This window comes from Nestor notabilis, unplaced genomic scaffold, assembly GCF_000696875.1.
Source record: "Nestor notabilis isolate BGI_N333 unplaced genomic scaffold, ASM69687v1 scaffold26002, whole genome shotgun sequence".
Classification (NCBI taxonomy): domain Eukaryota; kingdom Metazoa; phylum Chordata; class Aves; order Psittaciformes; family Psittacidae; genus Nestor; species Nestor notabilis.
In genome coordinates this window covers 1-10,811 of record NW_009918265.1, presented here as the reverse complement: position 1 = coordinate 10,811, position 10,811 = coordinate 1, and the positions used below count along the sequence as shown (strand labels likewise).

Genomic DNA, 10,811 nt, shown 5'->3' with positions numbered 1-10,811 from the left:
CCAGCATTTGTCCTCTCCTCTTCAGTGCCTAGGAATATTTCTAATGGAGCTACTGTCCTGCTTGGTTTGCTGTATCTGGAAGTTCTGAACAAGTTCAAAATGTTCATATTCTGCCTGGACATGTCACCAGGAAACTTGGAATAAGATGCCCCATCCAGTATTGATGTGATTCTGTTAGTATGTACGGCCACTGTCTACACTGTATCCTGTGTTCCTGTCTCATTTGTTTTACTAGTTATCCCATTGGAAGCTGCTCCGACTGACCAAAGGTTCTTTACCAACACTCCTAAAAATAGTTAGTACACTGAAGGCAGTGCTTTCCATTTCTCAAAATATTCAGAAGACTTCACGAACCAAAATCTGACTTAGGTCCTGGCAGTGTTCTGGCATGCTGCTGCCAGCAAGTCCAGGGGCTTTTTCACAGATCTCAGTGAGCCACTTGCCACTCCAGACTGCTTGACCACCAGCTGTCTGGAGTTCATAGCTAGTCCTCAACATCAGAACATAGTTCCACCTGTTCATGCTGGTTCGTCCAGCTCAAAATCTCCCCTAAACACAAGAAGATCAGCCTCAGTTGCAGCTGAAGCTAGCCTCCATTTATTTCATGTGTTCCTGCAGCTGTTGGTTCCTCGTTGCTATGCTGCAACAGTAGTAACACCCACTCTTGCCATGAATCTGTGTCCACAAGCATGCACTGGTCTCTCTAAGGAGTGACCACAGCCCACTGCTTGGCATCTTGGCTTGGGCAGGCATTGAAGCTATAAAGGAGGAAGTAACAGGCAGTGTGGTCGCAACAGAAGGGTAAGGATTAACAAAGAAGAACCTACAGTGTTCCTTTTATGTAATGCATCCTTAAATGGTGACAATATCTGTGTAAGGTGAATGGCTGTTCAGTGTTGTGTGTTGGGGAGCACTGTGCTGTGTGGGGACTGTGTGGTAACTGCTGTTCCCACAGGGGATGGAGTTGGTTCCTTCAACACACCTCTCCACGTTCCAGTAATCCTCAATGAAGTCCTAAGCAATTCAGCAGTAACCAGGTTGGTTTGGGGCATAGCACAGATTAAAATGGCAGCACAGCTGCTCAGGTGTCTAAAGAGCTGAGAAAAAGCCCTGTTCACTCACTCAGAGGTGAGGGTGGAAGACCAAATGTTGGGAGAGAACTCAGCTGAGCACTGGTGGAGACAAGAACTTCTTGCAAGGAAGAAGTTTGGGCTCAATGTACACTAATTTGGCTGTTGCATGGAATATGTCATCACCAGCCTTTTAAGTGATATTCAGTGCTTTTCTGCTTGCTTGTGCTACAGATTGAATAATGATGAAGCTGGGGCATATATAATTTTAGTATACCTTATGGGAGAAGTGAAAGACCTTAAAAATGTCTGTATTATGCTGGGACATGAAGATGTGGAGATAGTGAATGGGTGAAATGTAAAAGCTGAACTTTTATGTGGCACACCAGGGCTTACAATTTCAACTTGTGTAATTTTATATGTTATAGGATGCTGTCTCCTTGTGTAAATTTAATTAATAGATTCACCTTTTTAGTACGTAAATTGAGATTGTAAAAAAATCCTCTAATATATTCATTCATTTGGAATCCAGATTTGCTGTACTAAGAATTTATAACACTATCACATTTGAGTTCATTGTACTAAGAGGAAGACCTGACACACAGGGTAAGTGGCTCTTACAGCCATCTGACCTCACCTACACCACCAACAGTAGTGTAGAAAAGGTCAAGAATCTTGGATTCTGCCTTTGCCTTGTGTCTGGAGAAACGATGACAGTTAGAGGTGAGATACCTGAAGCATAATAATTCTGAAACATAGCAGGGCTAAGTAGCTAATCCTTGAGCTGAATGAAAAATGCTGGCAAGGAAGTCAAATACTGGCAAACTCTCTGAGCATACACAATTTATGCAAACAAAAGGTTAACTGGAGCAGGTTATACCAATTCTCTGAATGAAACAAACTGTACTGAAAAAGCAGGTTTTGCTAGTGGAATAACAGTGTTGGAATAAATATGTTTACATTTACTGTAGATGATTATGAAAATCAGTAACTTAAGTCTTCCTTAACATCAATTGAAAAGAACTATCAAGGTAGTAGGATACATAATTAAACCTCACCAGATGAGAATCAACAGTAGGTCAGTTATATTAAAATCATAGATTCAAGAGCACTAAGCTATAGAAATAAGATTTGAATATTTTGGTGAAGACAAAAAGGTAGCACATAATACGTGGTTTAATGTGTCGTTCACAGTTTTTAATAATGACTTTTTTCTGACTGAGGCTAAGGCACTTCTCTGATCATAGGGAGGAACCTGATACCAGAATAAACATTCCCCACAGAGCTAATAAACAATAGTCTTTGCATTTAAAATAGTTTCTTCCTTAGATTAAAACATGGTGTTTCAAAACTTTTGGGTTATTTTGCATCTGTACATTGTATTATTTTGCCCCATAATCAATTCTATTATCATTTTATCAGGACTGCAATGTAAAAAATAGTAACTAAGTTCAGTGCTCTTAATGTTCTCAATCCATGTTACTTAGACCAACTTGATTCAAACCTTACAGTCTTTTATTCAGCTTCAGGGTTTTATTTAAAAGTCCCTGAAAACGCAAAAGGATTTCCTCTTAGTTTCCAGTTCCATTGACTCATTCTTCTTGGTAAGAAAGTTATAAATAGGTTGAGCTTTGATGTATTTGTTTGGTCAGATGTTTGTCCATATGTTTCTGACAGTTCTTTTTTTATCTCTTTATTTTTTTCATTTTTATTTTTTTTGTTTGTCAAGGCTGACCCACTGCTCATTCTTAGGCTGAACTTTCTTCTTCATCTTCTTCAGAGTCGGCATCATCATTGTAGAAGTGAATTGTAGCTTGTACTGGAAAACTTGCCAGAACCTTCTCTCCGATGTTATTAAGAAACTTTTGGGATTTGGACTTGGGCAAATAAAGTCTAGTAAAAAAACATATTTTAAGAGAAAAAGTAAAACTATGTGATGCTTTCACAGCTAAACTAAGCTAGTCTGAGTGTTAAAGTCTATTTATCTTCCTTTGGAGAGAAGAAAAATCCTAGGGTTCTTTGTCTCTTAAAGTAAGTTGTTAACTTAAAATCAACAGTACTTTTTAGTTATCTCGGTTGCTTTGGGCATATTGCGTATTGGATTTATCTGAGGTCGCACCCTGATAAAGTGTTGCCAGGGCAGTGATGCATGCTTGAGATTGTTTGGTTTGGGTTTTAGCACAGTTCACAATGGGAGTGTCCCATGCAATGGGGGAAGTTTGAGGAATGTTTTAGAATTCTGGAATAAGACACCAGGTTAAGATTCGGGTTAGCTGCCAGTTGCACAGCAGTTGATCTTGGTGAATTTTGTCTCTCCAGATGGAGGAGGAGGTATACACTGAGAGAGATTTCTTTCAAAATTCATATTGTTTTGTACTGAAATCATAAACATCTTAATTTATATTTCATGTTTTCACCAGCTGTCTCACTAAAGCAAAACTTCCGTGGTCTGTACATATACGTGTTTTTGCATGCATAGGTATGTACATCTCTTCTTGGTTCCACTTTGGCCCTATTTCAGTTAAATTTGACAGAGATAAAGGTTTTAAGCTTTTACAACTTGTATAAAAACAAGTGCATGTAAAGAAGACAGACAGTCTATTTCCTCCTCTAAACAAATGTCCAAATCAGGAGTTTCTACATAATTAAGCCTTAAAGAATCCAAATGTTAGTGGAAACCCTTATAAATCCCCCAAGCACAGGAAAAGTTTTACCTGCAATTCAATTTTTATTCAAGAGCAAATGTAAGCAACGTCAAGACACACATCTGTAACAAGTCACATTCCATTAGCAGCTGCTCACATTTGTTATTTGGGCTTTGTGGGCTTCTTACCATATTAATAAATGTAAATATGAATTAGACGAGGCAGGAGAACATTGTTTCTTTCCAGATTATTTTTTTCTTATTTTTATTATTACCATGTTGTTTCAGGTTCTGTTCAGCCTGGGCATCATTCCTCATGGAGGGATAAAAAATCCATGGAGTCAGGTGAGTAGATAAACTCAGTTATTAAAAAGAGATGCTCCAGGGACAAACTAATGCTTCTCCTGAGAAGAAATATGTCTTGTCTTGGAAGGTGTCACTTTTCCTGTATCTGGTGATAGGATTTAACTCACCTCACAGGATGTTGAAATCCCAGGGCTCCTTTTGATCTAAAATTTACTAGTTGACCATCCAGTTCTGACTGTAAAGAGACATATTTATTACTTAGAACAGGCAAAAAATGAAGGTTTCACTTTTTATTTCTACAGGTAACCATAAAATTCTACAGCAATGTTGGGGGTTTTTTTTGTTTGCTGTGCTGCATGTTGTTTTACTCTGGCTAAGTGCACTTCAGAGAATAGATGTGTCCACAGTCTGCCAATAGTTGCACATTTATCAAAGGATTTGAGCTTGTACATTTTATAAGCCATGAAGCTGTACATTTTGCTGAAGTTCTGATAGAATACTGTAGCAACTGCTGAGCTAATAACATCACCAAATCCAAGTTCAGTGACTAGAAAAAGAAAAAAAGTTTAAAGGAATGGGAAGTTAGGGTTTGTCCTGGTTTCAGCTGGGATAGAGTTAATTTTCTTCCTAGTAGCTGGTGCAGTGCTGTGTTTTGGCTTTAGTATGAGAATAATGCTGATAACACACCAATGTTTTAGTTGTTGCTGAAGTAGTGCTTACTGTAAGTAAAGGACTTTTTATTTTCTCATGTTCAGTTATGAGGAGCACAAGAAGCTGTTAGGGAGCATGGCCAGGACAGGTGACCTGAACTAACCAAAGGGATATTCCATACCATAGAACATCATGCTTGGTATATAAACTGGGGGGAATTGGCCAGGAGGGGCCGATTGTTGCTCAGGTCGGGCTGGGTATCAGTCAGTGGATGGTGAGCAATTATACGCTGCATCACTTGTCTTTCTTGGGGTTTATCCCTCTCTTTCTCTCTCTCTTTTAATTGTCTCCTTTTTCATTATAGTTACTATTATTATTGTAATCATTGTTATTATATCTTACTTTATTTCAGTTACTAAACTGTTCTTATCCCATCCCATGGGTTTTACCTTTTTTCTTATTCTCCTCCCCATCCCACAGGAGAGGGTGTAGGAGAGCTGCAGTGAGCAAGCAGCTGCACGGTACTTAGCTGCCACTTGGGTTAAACCACAACAGGGTTTTATAAAATACCTCCTAACTACACTGACGCATAGTTTGGACTTGGAATGTTCAAGCTTAATTGTAACCAATGATCACACGAGCACATTCAAGAGTCCAAACAGTTAAAATCAAGAGACAGCTGGCATCTCATATTTCTATGCAACAAGCAATAAAAAGCAAGCATTTTGATAAAATAGGGAAGGTAGAAACGTATATTTTAGGCATCAGAATTAAATTCAGCATTTAGCACAAAATAAATTCCTTCAAATTAAGGTCACAATAAAACCCAATAATTTGCGAATGTTAATTTTACTAAATCCTATTAGGATTATAAACCCGGAGTGTAAACCTGAAAGCATCTCCCAGAATCACAGGGCCCTATCACTTCCTCTTGTAGGCATGTATTTTCTTCCATAACTTAAAACAGGAAGACTTCTTTTTTCCTATCAAACTGATGTTGCATAAAATACAAAGGTTTAGCTTTGCTGTAGTAGAACTTCTATTGAACAGAATCTAGAAACCATCCATTCTACTACAAACAAAGATGACTTTTTGCCAATGTCAGAGTAATTAATCTATCTTTCAGTGGAAGTAGGCTTCAGCATGGATATTTGGTGGGCCCTAAAAAGCCCCAAGCTATGGACTGAGCAAGAGATCTTACAGAATTCTCTCTACCTTTTGTGTTGGCCTGTTGCTCTCATACCCACTTGTTTGTCTTGTAGCCAAAATGATTTGTCTTCAGGCTATTAGGGTTTTGCAGAAGGGATTTTTAGTGTTTAATCAGGAGACATATTTACTTTGTTTCCACAGTACTAAGTAAAATGGACTCCTGATCTGGCTGCACACTCTAGATGTGATCATAATGTCTGTGTTGAATACCATTCTCCTTCCATATTTACATTAAAATTAAACCAGCCTTTTTAATTTACCTGTATTTTTTACTCTCTTCTCTTTGGAATATATATTATTTTAAAAATAATTCTATATCTCATAATAATATTGATTAAACACACATTATATGCTTTTTCTTCTCATGCTATAATAGAGCATTTCTGAAAAGCAGTTCTAATAAAAGACAGTTGCAACATCTAACCCAGTGTCTATACAGCAGAAAAGGTTCATTTGTGTTATGTTGTAGATATACAATAGTAAATTTAAATTATTTTGAGGGTTTTATTTGGTCATAAATAATGTAACTGAATTTAGGTACTAGGAAAAGTGTTACTTTTGTACAAGGAAAAGTATATTATGTATACATAACTATAGGATATATTGTAACACGTTCTGGGCAATAGAGGTAAAATTATTAGTTTATTTTTTAGCAGTAGTTTCATTTTTTAGCACTTTTGTCTTGAATCTTTCAGTTTCTCAGGTTAGATTCTGGTATGTATATTCTTTTTTGAAAGAATTATTTGAAACATTATTTTTTGTAACTACACAGAGGATGTTGAAACTTTTATTTGCTTCACTCCAATGTCTGGAGTGTCTACTGATCTGTAAAGAATTGGCATTTTTATGTCTGCACTGCAGAAAATAACAGTAGCCAGCATGCAACTAACCAGCAAAACCATTGTGTTCAATCCATATTTGAAGGCCTTCTGCTAGAAACCTCAGTATCTGTGCTGAAGGTACTCGCCTTCCACACCAGTGGGCTGTAGGTTTGCATTAGTGAGCACTTCTTCCCACATAGGCATCACACAAAGTATCCAAGCATTTTTCCTCTTCTGTGACCCAGTTAAAAAACATACAGGATTCCTAAAGCCCTCCTTCAGTCCTCATTAGGTCCCAAGCTACAGAGGCATCTAGGATGCTGGAGCAGTGTGGATGTGCCACAAAGTGTAGTTGAAAAGGATCTGAGAAGCTTCTGGCAGGAAGGAGAAATGTTAAAATACTGAAATGAGCTGTTACATTTATACTTGGCTTGAAACAATGCCACACTCCTCTCATCCATAGCAATTTACAGGTGTCTCTGGCAAAACTTGGAACACTGCTGGGAAGGGCATTCTTCCTTACGCTTTCCTAAGGCACCTGCAGGGAGGAGTAGGGCACTTCTTCAGATCTGCACAGTTAAAATCTCCATCATCAGCAGGTAAAAAGTGCAAGGTAAAGAGGTGTTGCAGATGTTAAAATAGAATAGTAGAAATTGGGAATTTGTAAAGACTTGCACTAAGGAGAGTTGTCTTAACATGCTGAGCCTTTGGTAGAAAGCTGGAGATGTAACTGTGGATCAGATCCTGCAAAAACTCACAAAGGTGCTTAGGACTAAGCAGGGGCGAAGCACCATTTCAATAGATTTTTAGTTTGGGACCTATGTTGAATGTGCTTCAATCTCTATTTTTGTTCTTTGAGCCTAACAAATCTTCCTGCATGAGTAGATAAATGTAACAATCACAGTGCCTTTCAAAGGCTCTTGGCAATTAAGAGCTACTTTAAAATCCAATTTTGTGTTCATTTCTTAGGTGGTTTTGCTATAGCAATATCCCTCCAAGAAAAACCAGTCAATAAAATTGTGTACCCAAAAGTATGTTTTTCTTAAATTCATCTTAAAGTCATTTTCATTCAAAGTCCCCCTGTACACAAAATATCACTACAGCGTAGGCCTGGAAATTTCAAACTGAGGATATTTTTATTTTTATAATTAAGTAAATTAAAACTGTTGTTAAAATAAGAGTTGAGTAAGCAGTGCTTTCTGCAGCTCTTTAAGAACTGATAATGATTCTATATCTGATACAAAACCAGAGATACTCTTAACCATTATCATGTTCAGAACATTTTAATTTGAACCATGTTTTCTAGCACTGAAAAAAAGGTTCAAATCACTTCTTGTGTTCAAATAGTTTCAATTTCTGCACCTGTTTTCTGTAAGGGTTATTTTTTCAGAATTTAGTCTCACCATTTGTTGATTCTCTGTCATCTCACCATCTCTTGCTGTGAGTGTCCAGGGCCTCCATAAAGCAGGGCTGCTGAAAGAGTAAGATAGAATAGTGGTCCCACAGTTAATTCTTTGTGGAAATATCCATACAGTACAGCTCCTTGTGTTAGATTCTGCTGGCATCTTTTGAACTAATGTAATTTTTTCTTTTCAACACATTTTGATTCAGTAAATCTGATTTCTATGGCAATAGCAGTCTTTCTTTTGTCTACAATGATTAAACAAACTAGACAATTGCTTGCACATTTTTAACTAAGGTGTTATTTCACAACTCAAAGCAGCTGCATTGAACTCCAAATGATGATGTAATTAATACTGAAATCTTTTTATTCATGCAGCACTGCTACAAAATAAAAAGTAGCCTCCGTCTCTGACAGACTTTCTAAATACAGATTCCATGTTGTCATTGAGCAGGCAGTTATTTATTGAGTAAGCAACTCCAGCATTCAGCTGACATGGGCAATCTGATCTAATTAGCTTAAGAGAGCATGTGGTGGATGCTACATATGCCTCTTTTTTGGCAGTGGGCATTTAAAATTAAGGATGCTCTTTTTAACGCTACTTTCCACTTCTGCTGCTGTGTAACAGGTCCATACAGTTGGGGAAAGATATGAAGGGTAAATAAACATAGTAGTAATAAACATAATAATAAACAATAAACATAATTATTTGCTCTCTCAACCTTAATTTTCATTTACTTCCATGTAAAAGTTCTGAAATATTCGACTGAAAAGGATAAAATATCAGCAAAAGAAATAAAATACCTGGTCTATGTGCAACATTTTCAGAAACATTTTGCCCTTTACTTACAAAATTGGGAATTGTTTTCTGCTGTCTAATCAACGCTGATATTGTCACATTGAAATTTACAGTCACAGCTTTGAAAGGAAGCTGCTGGAAAAAGGTCTCCCTGTGCGTGCCTTACCTCTCTGGGTGCTCCCTTGGCCGGGGTGGTGGGTGCTGCTGCTGCTGCTGCCCGGTGCCCCGGGAGCAATGACAGACGCGTTGCACTGCGGCCTGGAGTGGGAGTCTTGCAGCTGCACCCTCCATGGCATTTGATGGTCTGAAGCCTGTGGCAGGCTTGGCGCTTGCCTGGGCCTTTCAGCCCCTCCTTTATCTTAACTCCCAAAGAATACTTACCTAAAACAAACACGGCCTCAGGTAAAAGGGGAGAAACTGTCCTTAATGAGATTTCTTTTGACTCGCCCAAAGAGTTCAAAGACAGGGCTCTTAGGTTGGCAGGCTGTCCTGGGGACAGCACTGCTAGGGAAACAGAGGCTTTTTGTTACGTTTGGTTAGCAAATCACATGGAAAAAAATCCATACCTTTACCTTTCTGTCGCTGGTTTACAAAATCTGTATTTGCTCTATATGAAACATACAATGTAAATACGTTGTTTACATGTCCTGAGAAAACTCATCCACACCCTGTCCTAAATAAGTGTAACAGAGACTTGAACAGAATTTAAAATGTACACTCATTTTTTTAAATGACTCAAGTCTTTTCCACGTCCTAACTTTAAACAAGATACCTAAAATTAGTGAAGGTGAGAGGATTTAAAGGCATGCCTAGTGACTTCTCAAGCCTACAGGGATGTTCTTTTAATTTGATTGCTATCTGATAGATGGAGAAGAAAGCTTATGTCAAGAAAGATTACTTTGTCTATCAAAGAATCAGGGTTATGAATGCCATCAATTTGAGGAATCTTTTCTTTTAAAGTATGCAATATATGTTTTAAGCCTACAAAGACTGGATAGAAACAGACTTCTTCCAAGCTTTCTTCCCGCTGTTTGCATTTGTAACATGCATTACTTCTAACCTGTTACATTGTGCAAGAACAAATATTACCTGGTGGGTGATATTACCTGATTTTCATTGTGATGGTTCATTGCTACAGTTTCACTTTGTTTCCTTTATTTCCCAACTACTGCAGGTATGTGAGAGGTTTATAAGAACCTAAAGCTGAATTCTCTTCCCACTGGTGCTATTTACACATTGACACCAGAGGGAACAGATTCAGATTCCAAATAAAATTGGTTTCTGCTGTGAACTTTCTTCCCAGAAAGCAAAAAACCAATGTTGTTTACTGAACATGGAAGACATTGATTTTTTAGTATGAATCAGGTCCCTTCTAGCTGGCATAGCTGAAGAAACCATCAAGTCAGTCAGTTTGAGAGGACACTGAAAATCCTCAGTGACTCAGATACCTCTGAGGTAAGCCCTGTGGCTCTTTTTCAAGTTGTGATCCAGCTGGAGGTAGCACATGTCCAGTCAGCAAGAAGGAAAGAAGGGGCTAGGCTCACAGACGAAGACCACTGGATACATTCTCTTGGAGACACTATTTTTCCCTGAAATTGTTCTGTATTAGAAAACATTGTATATACGCATTTGCACGTGTTTTTTTGTGCATTCTACTGATCTTGCTTAAATCTAAGTATCTTCTGACAAGGAGGAGCTTCGGTCAGATTTGAAAGTCAGACATAATCTTACACGATTCAGGTTACATGGTTGTGTTAGCTACTTGGCACTCCTAAGAGTGCTAAAAGCAACAGCGTGACACAGGTTCTGGTGTTTCTGAAGTAGTCTTCAGGAACAGCATCTGGGATTCGATTTGTTGAGGTCTAATTCTTACATCTTGGGTCATTTCCCGCGGTGCGCAGCTCCAGGG

General features: G+C 38.2%; 1 protein-coding gene across 1 annotated transcript; it reads right to left on the bottom strand.

Annotated features, from left to right (window-relative positions):
• Positions 1 to 2,818: 2,818 nt before the first annotated feature.
• Positions 2,819 to 9,193, bottom strand: RIPPLY3 (ripply transcriptional repressor 3). The gene is made up of 4 exons (XM_010009627.1): positions 9,069 to 9,193; positions 8,105 to 8,174; positions 4,188 to 4,255; positions 2,819 to 2,963 (listed from the first exon to the last, which is right to left on the bottom strand). The coding sequence occupies exons 1-4, from the start codon at positions 9,191 to 9,193 to the stop codon at positions 2,819 to 2,821; spliced, it is 408 nt and encodes a 135-aa protein (XP_010007929.1).
• Positions 9,194 to 10,811: the final 1,618 nt, after the last annotated feature.